Source organism: Ailuropoda melanoleuca, chromosome 15 (assembly GCF_002007445.2).
Source record: "Ailuropoda melanoleuca isolate Jingjing chromosome 15, ASM200744v2, whole genome shotgun sequence".
NCBI lineage: Eukaryota > Metazoa > Chordata > Mammalia > Carnivora > Ursidae > Ailuropoda > Ailuropoda melanoleuca.
Genome location: NC_048232.1, coordinates 72,510,593 through 72,523,303, shown reverse-complemented (window position 1 = coordinate 72,523,303; position 12,711 = coordinate 72,510,593). Strand labels below are relative to the sequence as shown.

Sequence of the window (12,711 nt, the reverse complement as noted above, 5' to 3'; positions counted from 1 at the left end):
TTCTACACTGATAGTTGTCATCTCACATTCTAGCACATTCGGCACACTTCACATTAGCACTGGCATCTCCTACATAGCCTAACTTTGCTGCCAAGAGACTTTTTTTTTTTTTTTTAAACATTGTTTCCTGATTTGGTCCCTTGCCTCCTTGGCACTCACCTCTTTTGTCGCCTTGGCTGGTGAAGGCTCAGCGGTGAGGAAGCTAAGCTAGGCCCACTCCCACGCACCCTGCGCTCCTGCACATCTCCACCACGCTCTGCCCTGAGGCGCCAGCGCTGGGAGCTGCCGGAGGCGAGCTTTGGAGTCGCATGGGTGGCACACATGAGAACAATCAGTCAGACCCACTGTTTGGCCAAGGAAGTCAGCGGGGGCTTCACGTTGAGGGAGGGGACACTGTCTGCAGGAAGCTGGGGACTGTCTACTTCACCCTCATTTCCCTGGCGCTCTGCATGGGAGCGAGTGGGGCTGAAACCCAGCTACACTCCAGTCACCACGCGGCGCGGCCAGAAGAACGCGCACCTGCTGTTAACGTGTCCCCCAGAGAGGCAGCGTTTCCGGTCTCATGTCTGCTTGTTGGAGCTGGAACTCATTGGCAGGGTCAGCCAGCATCGAAGGGCAGGCGCTCACTCCTCTGCCTTGTCCTTCATTGTGGGCCCTGACCTTGGCCCTAAACCTTTACCAAGACACCCCCCAGCCTCCTCTCCTGGGCTGAGGGCCTGTCTCCGTGATCAACCCTGTGTCCCTCTCACTGCCTTCTAGGTCTGGAGAAGGATTTGGGGAGGCCTTGAGCAGCACAACGTTTCTAGGTTTTCCTTACTCCATATGTGGTTTGAAATAAGAACTCTGCTGAACCCCCAAATATGTCTAATTGTGCTGGGTTTTTCTACCACTATATGTGTAAACACACACACACACACACACACACACACAATTCTTTAAAATAAGTGTGTGTTTTTCCTTTTTTTTGGGTGCTTTAGGCTCCTGTTTGTTCTGCCCATTGGGAGATCTGGCACTGAGTTCTGGGGCTCAAGAAGGACCCTAGAACATTACTGGGGATTTCACTTCATCATCTGGTTTCTGATGGAGGTAACTTCCTCGTGTTAGCTCTGGCTGTAAGGTTCACTATGTTAGGGACTAAACAATGGACAGAGGGCCTAACGATGCTATCTTCTGCCGTGGCATGTGCATTGCGGAACCTCAAGAAAACGTGTGGGATTCTGGACATCAGAAAGCCGAAAGAAAGGAGAGCATTGTTGGAAACTTTCTAGGTGCTTCTGAAACCATGTTGCGTTGGCAGCCGTCTAAGTCTCCCACTCAGGAAGCCCCTTCTCCCAAGAACCCTTTGTTCCTTCACCTCCACCATTTCTTATTCCCACAGAATGGCCTCTTTGGGAATTCGTTCAGGATTTTCCCCTAACATGTTCTTTTTATGCTGCTGGTGTCCACAGGTCTGTTCTCAGTCTGAAGACTCAGGAATTTTTTCCTGGTTAACTAAGGGCCCCCGGGGGGCAGAACTCACCTGGTTGGGTCCCGTCTGCGTGCACTCTGCATTCTTGTGACAGCCACCATTGTTCTCCAAACATGGGTTGATCTCTTTAAAACAAAAAGCCAATACCTGGCATGAAAATCAAGCCTCATTTTCAAGTAAAGACATCTTGAGGAACGAGGTGGGATGGCTAACTGAACAAGGTGAGCAGGTGTCCAAGTGTGATTCAGTTTTCCAACAACTCTGCGGCAGAAGTAACCCCCGCAGGAAAGGTCCTAGATATGGTTTCTCAAAGTCAGCCCTTCTGGGATGGGACTGTGCCAACAGAGCCATAGTCTGTGGGTTTGCCTCTGTCCCTCTCCTGAATGAATATGAGCATTTGCGGCCAAGGACTTAAATAACAGAATCTCAGAGTCTAATCCAACATGCTATGAAGGAAGAAGTTCAGGAATTAAAAAAGTCACTTGTCACTATCACAATATAATTGCTTCAGGGAAGAATCATCAATAGATTTTCCATCTAGGAGGACACGTCAATGAGAAGCAGGATATTTGCTGGGTGTTCAAGTATCTCCCCATCGACTGCTTCTTAGTAGCAATGGGGAAAAAGCAACTGTACCGTGGAGAGATCATATAGCACCTTGACCGAGTGGTCAAAATTAACATCACCGATGAGAGGCAGTTGGAAATCATGAGCCCCCAGTGGGATATCCTGAGCAGGACGGGTCACCACTCCTGCGATACTGGGTCTGCAGGTCTCATCTCGATATAATCATGAGCAAACATCAGTCAAACCCCAAATGAAGGACATGCTATGAAAAACAAAGTTGGGGTGGTGGGCTGTTTTCTTCCAAAATGTCAATGTCATAAAAGACAAAGCAAGGCTGGAGAACTACCCCCGATCTGAGGAGACTAAAGAGGCCCGGTGCCCAAATATGATGCCCATCCCCATCCTGCACTAGAGGAAGAAAATGCCGAGACAGGACATTATGTTATGGGGTCAGGGGACAAAATTAGAAGACAAGTGGTAATTAGACAAATGTATTAAATCGGGAGTAAATTGACTGAAGTCGCTAGCTGCTGCGGGTATGCAAGAATTCACCCTTATTCTCAAATATGCTCCAGTGTTTAAGGGTAAAAGCATGTGATATATATAGTTTACTCTCAGATGGTTTAGGAAAAATGTGTACAGGCATTGAGAGAAAGCAAATGATAAAGCAAATAGAGCAATACATTAACAATAGTGAATCCAGATAAAGAACACATGGGCCTACTTTTGTACTATTCTTGCAAGGCTTCTGTACGAATATTATTATTATTATTATTATTTTTACAAGTAAAATGTCAAAAGTCAGGCAGCTTGCTAAGGCACACCTTTAGAGTAGAACAGTGTGTAGCCATGATGATAATGCTTTAGAGGAACGCTTATTTTCAGAGAGAGTTGTTCTTCCAAACTGCTAAGCACAGTAAATACTATGTATCATAAGACAGAATTCCATTCAAGGAAGTATGGTCTGGAGTGATATAACGATAGGAAGGGTGGTTCTTTCCAGAATATTCTCCCCCAGTATATACGCATTCTCTAATTTTTCTATAGTGAGAATGTGCTATTGTGTAAAAAAAAAAAAAAAAAGGACTAATAAATGTTAAAAAAAAAAGTTCAGGTACCACCATAATATTTAACTGGAACACATGTCTCCGCTTTCTCCTTCCCAGGGGACTTTTGGCCATCACACACCTTCATACCACTGCGGTCACATTTTCACACCCTCATGCCTTCCCGCCCAGATACACTTACAGATAATTCCAAGCAGGGGCAGGTCCTGATAACAGGACCACTGTCCAGGGCTCTGACTCTTGAACCGCGGCCACTGGACAGGTGAGGGACAGTACCTACCAAGGCACACGATGCCATCGCCCGTGTAGCCTGCCCGGCACACACACTGTCGGCTCCCAGGGGTGGTTCTCTTGCAGTCAGCCTGGGCCGAGCAACCTCCATTGCTGGTCTCACAGGCATTGATGGCTGTAGGAGAGAGATGGGACGCCCAGCAGAGCAGGTGGGAGAGGGGGAAAAAAACAGTGATGCATTTTTACTTGAGTGAGAAATGGAAGGTACCTCAAAATGTCAGGCACTGGATCAAATCCGAATAGTTCAAAAGAACGCAAAGCACCAGATGTCTTCCCTGGCGAAGTCTACCAAACATTTAAAGAAGGATAAATAGCTAATTTTCATAAACTCTTCCAGAAACTGGAAGAGGGGAGAAAACTTCCCAATTCATTTTATGAGGTCAGTATCACCCTGCTATCAAAGCCTGACAGAGCCAGCACAAGAAAATTACAGCCCAATATCCCTTGGGAATATAAACACAAAGACCCTCAAGAAAATATCTGCAAATCAAATTCGGCAGTATGTAAAAAGAATTATACGCCATCACCAAGAGGGAATTTTGCAGGAATGCAAGGTGGTTCAACATTTAAAGATCAATTAATGTACTACAACGTATCAATGGAATGAAAGACAAAGCCACATAATCATCTCAATAGAAGGAACAGAAGCATTTGATAAAATTCCATGCCCTTAATAATAAAAACTCAACAGGCAAGGAATGAAAGGAAACTTCCTTAACCTTTTGATAAAGGATGTCTATATATGGAATAGAATTGAGAGTCCAGAAATAAACCCATACATCTAAGGTCAACTGATTTTCCACAAAGTTGCCAAGACATTTCAATGGGGAAAGGAACAATCTTTTCAACAAGTGATACTGAGACAACTGGATTTTCACATACAAAAGAATGAACTTGGACCTTGGCCTCACAACATGTACTCAAATTAATTCAAAGTAGAGCCAAGACCCAGATCCACTTGGAGTCCCACACTGTGACCTTGGACAAGCCGCTTAGTTAATATGAACCTTGGGGTCCACCTATGGAGGTTTGTTTACAGGTTTAGAGACTCCCATCTAATCACGTATATGAAAGTGCTAGAGAAATGTTGGCTGTTCTCCTGTTAACTTGTGTCTTCTGCTTTTGCTGTTTTTCCCAAAAAGCAGAAGGCAAGAAAAATGTTTCCTTTATTGTCCCTTTCCAGCTGTTTCCCCTGGCATACTGAGCACATCCTACTGCAGGAAACATCTGGGCCCTGGGTCAGGGTGCCTGTGTGCTGGGACAATCCCCAGGCTACGATGGTCTAGGAAGCAGGCTGGTAGGTTCATTGTCCAGTTCCACTAGAATCTGGGCCGAAACCTTCCTGGACAAGGTGCATAAGAGAAAAATGATGTTAAGTGTTTCCATTTTTCTAGCACCAAAGATGTGGTGGGTCCTGTAAGAATATTAGCTCACATTTATTGAGTATGCTCTGTGCCAGGACTGTTCTAAGTACCTCACGGGGATTAATCCAGGTTATCACCCAACAGTCCAGTGAGGGAGATTCTATTATCTACAACTTACAAATAAAAAAAGTGATGCAAAGATCAGTCAAGCAACTTTCCCAAGGTACCACAAGTGATAAGAACTTCGACTCAAACCCAGGAGAGTCTGATGCCGGGGTTACTTTAAACTGCTCTCTCATTCTGCCATTGTACATACAGAGAGGTCATTTCATCCCCAAACCACTCTGCTGGGGAGACAGTTTTGTTTACTTTGTAAGTGAGCTAAGGGGGTTCAGAGCAGGTAAGAGACACACCCAAAGCCACGTGGGTAGTCGGAGGACGAACCAAGATTCAAGTCCCTGTCCCACTCCAGAGTTCCCACGCCTGGGCCACACCCTGGGTCGGTCAAGCCAACGTTTTTAAAGTTCTCCAGGTGATTTCAATCACAGTCAAGCCTGTGAACCGCTGTTTGGAGAAGAAAACAGGTGCAACTGACCCACCCATTCCTAAGCCAACACATGCCCCGTCCGTGACCAGTATTCTTGCCGCGGGCCACAGTCAGGTGCCCTGTTCCAGCCAGTTCACCCTCAGCGGCCGGTAGCGGCTGCCCATCCAGTCTGCAGGAACACAGACCTCTCAACAGCTTGTGCTAGCCTTGTGTCCCCCCCAGCAGACCCCTTCCTCGCTTGCCTGTGCAGACTGTTCCATTCCCTTGGAATCCCGCGGCGCATTTGCACGAGGCTGTGCCGTCCGGATTGAGAAGGCAGCTGCAATTAGAAAGGGCAAATGCTGTTTGTGGGAAAAAAAAACAAACAAACAAAAAAACAAAAAACATAACACCACCCCCTTCATCCCTAGCATCCCGGCTCTGGCCCCCAGGCAGCACTCAAAGGTCTTGCCTAAGCCTTGGAAGGAGAGGCCATTCTAGCACACCCCCGCCAGGGGCAGCTGAAACTGCAGGGTGTATGTATGTCGCCATCGGCCCAGGGGTAGGGAGGGTAGCTACCAATCTTCAGAGAGCCACTTATGTACTCGGGGCTGTGCTTTGCACATTACTTTGTAAAACCTACACAATATCCAATAGCCGTAACAAGACGATATTATTCGTCCCATTTTATAGATGGAGAAACTGAGGCTTAGAAGCATAAAGTAATTGACTCAAGGTCATGCAGACAATGAAAGTGACAGAGGTTGGTTTGAATTCAGGTCAACATCCAGTTACTGGGTCAACTAATGAACCATGAAGCCCCTCTGGGAGTTAGGAGCATGAAGCCGAAGTCTGAACAAGTAAGGCTTGGTGGTGAATCGGGAGCAAGTTTGGACGAAGGTGAGGTGCACTGGCCTCTCCTTGGCTTCTATGAAAGAGTCCCTGTGGCTTGAACTAGGGGTAACAACTGGCATTTTTGCCAATAAGTCAGGAAGCTCAGGGGGCAGTTTGTTGAAAAGGCTGCGTCTGGCAAGGTGATGGTGGCCTTTTCAGAGGGAATTTTCATTTCATACTTAATTTTATCCTAACTCTTCAGAAATGGTCTCAGGAAGCGATTACCCTGAGCCGAACGCTTCTAGGAAAGACTGCCTTTTGCATCACCCCCCAAGGAAAGCTCGGAGGTACGTACTTGGCACTGGTGTGGCATATCCCATTGCAGTCGTCTTTTGTGATCTCTGAAAAAGAGAACCAATTGCTGGGTCAGTCCTTTTGTACTAAACCTACTTCAAGAACTTTCTTTGAGTGCTTGGTGCTAAGAAAAGGTTTAATTCCTCAGAAGTAATGATATGCATCATGTGAACCATGTAAAACACTGTGACCTTGTAAATCCTTTTTTTTTTTGCATGGGCTGCCAGGGAGCTCAGAGCCAAATCGGAAGGCCAAATACACTGATGGAGTTGTCTATTGCATGCCAGGCCCTGTGCCGCTCCGCGAGGATGCAAGGAGACTAAACCAGTGTCCTCCCTCAGGGTCTGGATGTTGATGCACGCTCCTCCCTGGGGCCTGATTTTCTACTTTCATTTATATTTCCTATGTTCCTTATTCTTTCATTTTATTACAGAGTGATATAAACAAGCAAAACCTAATTATAATGAATATTAAACTTTTTTTCCCCTTTTGCATATGCAAAAAGTACTCAGGACAAGGCAGGCACACAGCAGGTGCCTATTCTCTATTAGCTCAATTCGTTCCTAAATTTCCTGGAACAGCTGAGGCTCTTGACCTTGGATGTACAGCTAACAGATATTTCCCAGCAGGGGAGGATCCAGAAAGAAATCCTTAGAGATGAAGGAAGAGGACCCTTTGGGGAAGATGCTCGTGTTAAGAGCCTTTGGGATAGAATCTCATTAGAGCTGGCCAAGTCACACAGAAGGTCCAGGAAGAGAGATCTGACTGTCAAGGCAATCTGTTTGGTGTCAGAGGGAACAGTGAGAGGCTCCAGGGGACAGGAAAGGATGCAATGCGATCTTGTCCCTTTGTGTACGCTATTCGCCTGGAAATCCCTTATCTCCCCATTCTCTATCGATTGACATCCCAGTTATCTTTTAGGTCTGCAACCCAGGAGAGGATTCTCACCAGAACCTGTCGGTGCTGGCACCTGATCTCAGACTTCCAGCGCCCAGAACTATGAGAGAGAAATTTCTGTTGCTTTGAAGCCATCTCATCTATAGTATTTGTTATAGCAGCCTGAGCTAAGTCATCTGTGTTTTGGAATGTTCTCTCTGGCAGCCACGTGGAGGACACAATTGAGGAAGCCGGGACAGGAGGCAGAGCGACAGATCACAAGCCTCCTGCTGGGAGCTGAGCAGCAGGAGGGGATGTGGAGGTTAGAATAACGGAGACATGCTAGTGAGGCAGTGAGGAAGCGGGAGTGGAAGGCGTAAAGGCCAAGTGGGTGGTTTCTAGATCGGGTAAGCCCGTGGGGGTAGGCTGGCTCTTTCTTCCCAGTTAGGCAAGCAGGCAGAGTCCTGCTGGAGGTCCGTCCTTGGAGCACATTAAGAAACATCAGTGCAGGGGTGCCTGGGTGGTGCAGTTGGTTAAGCATCTGACTCTTGATTTCGGCTCAGTCATGACCTCAGGGTCCTGGGGGTGAGCCCTGTGTTAGGCTCTGCGCTCAACAGGGAGTCTGCTTAAGTTTCTCTCTCCCTCTCCTTCTGCCCTTTCCCCTCCTGCGTGCTCTCTCTCTCAAATAAATAAATAAATCTGAAAAAAGGAAAAAAAAAAAAAGAAACATCAGTGCCATGTGGTAGGGTTGGGGGAAATGGGCCTGTTCAGATCCTGTTAGTGGGAAAATAAATGGATATACTCTGAAGGACAACTAGGCAGTAAGTAGCAAAGCCTTCCCCCAAAGTGCCAACTTCTGACTCAGAAATCCCCTCTCTAGAAATACTAGTGAATGAATTAGTTAGACAAATGCAAAAAAATGTACATATGAGACATTCATTACAGCACCATGATGACAATACAAAATTGGTTTTAGAGAGTGTGATACAGTCATACAATAGAATATTATATGAAAATTAAAAATGACATCATCGATATTTATTCACATGGAAAGATATCCATGACATATTATGAAATGAAAAAGCAGGCTATAACCCTGCATGCAGGGGGCGGTCTCATCCACATATGTTTACACACCCAGAGAAAGGTTGGAAGGCTAATGTAAATTATCAATGACAGTCTTTCCCGCTGTGGGAATGTATTTCTTATTTTCTTCTTTCTGATTTTCTTTTTTTCTTTTTTAAAAGATGTATTTATTTGTTTGAAAGAGAGAGAGAGAGAGAACAAGTGGTGGGGTGTGGATGGAGAGGGAGAGACAGACTTCCTACTGAGCAGGGAGCCCGACATGGCGCTCGATCCCAGAACCCCAAGATCATGACTTGAGCTGAAGGCAGATGCTTCACCAACTGAGCCACCCAGGCGCCCCCTAAAGGTGTCATTTCTATTTTAGGAAGACAGAGATGTAGCTGCTTGCAAGTGAGGCTAAGAACATAGGCCTGAGAGACTCGCCCTTACCAGTGTCACATCTCACTCCTCGCCAGCCAGCATCACAGTCACAAGAGCCATCTCCGGAGGGTCCTTGGTTACATCTCCCGTGGACACAAGAACACACTAAGTGGGAAAGAGCCCACAGATTGTTAGCCCTCTGACCTGTGTTCCGGAACTCGTTGTCATTTACTGTGAAGGGACTCTTCATATGAAGGGCACTTCGGTCTCCTACCTGGTTCCAAGAGAACCACTGCCCTTACTGGAGGGCTGGATTCACAGGAAGGGCAGGGGCACAGGAGACAGAGTTGAATCGGGTCATGATTTGACAGAGACCACATTTGTGCAACTGTGTAGCCCTGTGGGTCAGCTAAGGGTAGTGGAGGACTCAGGGTCGTGTGCGATGCCCTGGGATGGAGCCATGTGTGTTCCCTAGGGTCTGTCCACTCGGTTTATATAAACCTGGGTGGCACTGCCTCTTTAACAACACAGAAAAGCCGATTCCTTTGCTGTGCAGCGGCGTTGTGAGCCTCTGAGAACTGGGGGAAAGCTTTGAATGCCTTCCCCCAAGAAAAGCATTCAGGTTTGGGGCTTTGCTGGCCCCCGTGAAGGTCGTCTATGGATCACCGGTTCGGAAGTCCTGCACGAGTGAAAGCAGAAGATGCTTCCAAATGACAGCGTCAGCCCCGTAGTTGCAACTACATATCATATGGTCCAATTATAACGATTCCATGATATACTGGTTTTGTCTGGCTTGGAAAGCTGCCGACAAAGCAGTGATAGCCAGGTCCAATTTATGGTTTTTAGTGCAGGGTAGAAAAAAAATGCCTTGTTTTCTCATCATGGATTAGGAAATTCCTCCCACGTGTGTCGTTGGGCACAAGGTCAGAGAATGCAAACAGACGACGATTTTCGTGAAAACAGCTTAAAGCATGTGGCTTGCTGAAGGTGAATTAATAAAGTAATCTTCACGTAAAGGACAGCGTGATTCAAGAGCAAGGCTTAGAAGCCAAGCAAGATACTCCTTCAAATCTCAGTTCTGCCTCCTGTCAGGTGTGACCTTAAGGGAAGTCATTCAGGTCTGCCTTAATACACTCGTCTGTAAAATGGGTACGAGAGTACCCAAGGGCTTAAGGTTCCTGAGCGGATTCAACCATATATCGTGCACAAACGGGCATTTCAAACTATCAAGCTATGTCCACACCTGACAGGCTGACTGCCAGGATCAGTGCTCCCGCAGGCAGACGCAGACACATGTGGTTGGTTGGGGAGGTCAAGCAATGGATTGGGGGTGGGTTGGTAGGTCTAGTTAATGACTGAAAATGTCTGGAAACACGGTTCTATGCAAATTACACAGCATAGACATTCTTACAATTCACATGATAGTAGACGCAGGATTCCAGCCTGGCCAGTGGGTGAACTAGGGAGCGGTTGGAGCTCTTCTCGCCCACCCTGCAGCTGCTTCCGCACAATGCGGGGGGGGGGGTCCCCCCAGGTGGGGAAGAGGTGCGCACCTTGGTCGCAGTGGGGGCCGTACTTGCCCTCGGTGCAGCTCTCACAGGCCGTGCCCGCGAAGCCCTCTCCGCACTCACACACGCCCGTGCCGTTCACGCCGTCCAAGCAGATCCCGTTTCCAAAGCAGACGTTCTCGGCTTTCCCCGGGCAGGCCTGGCACTGGGGACCAAAGAAGCCCGCACAGCATTCTCTCGTCTGAAACGGAGGGGCAAGGCTGGGCTGGGACGACGCCCCACCTCCATCTCCGCGGGTTCTGTCCCCGACGCTGTCTGGAAATCCTGCTGGTGGGGCCGGCTGCGCGCCCGGAGCTTGGACAGCGTGTGAAGGGCCCGGGAGCAGGCCGCAGGGAGCAGGACTCAGGGAACAGGGTGCAGGGCAGCCAGGCAAGAGGCAAAGGAAAAAGGCAAGCGAGAGACGAGGATGTCGTCGAGCAGGAAGGAAGCAGCAGGAATAGAGTGAAGAAAATGCAGGTGATACTGCTGGGGAGCCCGGCCCCTTCCTGGTGTGCTACTCATTCTCATGCTACTGACCGGGAGAGGCCTCGGCGGGGGAAGCCCTGGGCTTTCAGAAGTGAATCTCTTGTCGTTTAGGGAAGCCCTACAGGCTGTGCACTGGGCCTGGGCATGCCTTTCTCCTCCTCCTTCTCCTAATTCTCCTCCTTTTCTTCCTTCTCCCCCCTCCCCCTGCCCCAACTCCTTCTTCTTCCTCCTCCTCTTCTTCTTTTAAAATTTTTAAATTAAATTTTAATTTTAATTCCAGTATAGTTCACATACAATGTTATATTAGCTGCAGGTATACAATACAGTGATTCAGCAAGTCTGTATATTACTCAGTGCTCATCATGATAAGTGTACTCTTTAATCCCCATCACAGATGCCTTTATTCTTTTTCTTAAAAAGATTTATTCATTTTATTTATTTGAGAGGCAGTAAGAGAGAGAGCGCGCGCGAGCATGGGGGGAGGGGCAGAAGGAGAGGGAGAAGCAGACTGCTTGCTGAACGGGGAGCCCACCACAGGGCTTGATCCCAGGATCCCCCCAAACATGACCTGAGCCAAAGGCAGAAGCTTAACCTACTGAGCCACCCAGGCGCCCCAGATACCTTTATTCTTGAGGGCACTAACACACACATCTCTACACTACTCAGTGCTCAGCCCGGTGAGTGCAGACATCTCCTGAAACCATACAGCGTTATTGCATGATTACTGACTATATTCCCTATGCTGTACTTTTCATCTCAGTCGTATGTTATAACTGGAAGTTTGTACCTCATAATCCCTTTCACCTATTGCACTCTTCCCCCCTACCCCCCCACCCCTACCACCTCCCCTCTGCAACCACCAGTTTGTTCTCTCTGTTTAAGAGTCTGGTGGTGGTGGTGGTTGTTTTTGTTGTTGTTGTTGGTTGTTTGTTTTCATTTTTTTTGGTTTGTTTCTTCGTTCCTTTGTTTTGTTTTTAGATTCCACATACAGAATTATTGAATCACAACAATTGCACTACTGGGTATTTACCCCAAAGATACAGACGTAGTGAAAAGAAGGGCCATATGCACCCCAATGTTCATAGCAGCATTGTCCACAATAGCTAAATTNGACGAGATGCCCTTCAACAGATGACTGGATTAAGAAGATGTGGTCCATATATACAATGGAATATTACTCAGCCATCAGAAAGGATGAATACCCAACATTTGCAGCAACATGGAGGGACTGGAGGAGATTATGCTAAGTGAAATAAGTCAAGCAGAGAAAGACAATTATCATATGGTTTCACTCATTTATGGAACATAAGAAATAGCAGGAAGATTGGTAGGAGAAGGAAGGAAAGAATGAAGGGGGGGTAAACAGAAGGGGGAATGAACCCTGAGAGACTGTGGACTCTGGGAAACAAACTGAGGGCTTCAGAGGGGAGGGAGGTGGGGAACTGGGATAGGCCGGTGATGGGTATTAAGGAGGGCACATATTGCATGGTGCACTGGGTGTTATACTCAACTAATGAATCATGGAACTTTACATCAAAAACTAGGGATGTACTGTATGATGACTAACATAACATAATAAAAAATTCTTATAAAAAAAGAATTATTGAATCACTGTGTTGTACACATGGAACGAATATAACATCGTATGTTAATTATACTTCAGTAAAAAATAAATGGATGAGCATAGCTGTGTTCCAATAAAACATTTCTGGATACTGGAAAATGAAACCCCAAACCCCACAAAATCTTCTGCAGCCCCAAGCATTGTAGCTTAAAGGCCAAACCATCTTGCTTCTGTAGGGTAGGCTGAGGGTATGTCTAGTCTTCTGGAGAAGATGCAGGACAGGAAGTTATAAAGAATTTTCCTGCAGATTCCAAAGCAACA

General features: G+C 47.0%; 1 protein-coding gene across 1 annotated transcript in view; it reads right to left on the bottom strand.

The window, feature by feature from the left end:
- Positions 1–12,711, bottom strand: part of STAB2 (stabilin 2) — a 132,800-nt gene that overhangs the window by 42,009 nt on the left and 78,080 nt on the right. The window contains exons 31-36 of the mRNA XM_034643676.1: positions 10,347–10,542; positions 8,863–8,958; positions 6,473–6,518; positions 5,547–5,623; positions 3,383–3,508; positions 1,520–1,593 (exon numbers count right to left, since the gene is read on the bottom strand). Of these exons, the coding sequence (XP_034499567.1) occupies positions 1,520–1,593; positions 3,383–3,508; positions 5,547–5,623; positions 6,473–6,518; positions 8,863–8,958; positions 10,347–10,542 (615 nt within the window). The remainder of the gene's footprint in view (positions 1–1,519; positions 1,594–3,382; positions 3,509–5,546; positions 5,624–6,472; positions 6,519–8,862; positions 8,959–10,346; positions 10,543–12,711) is intronic.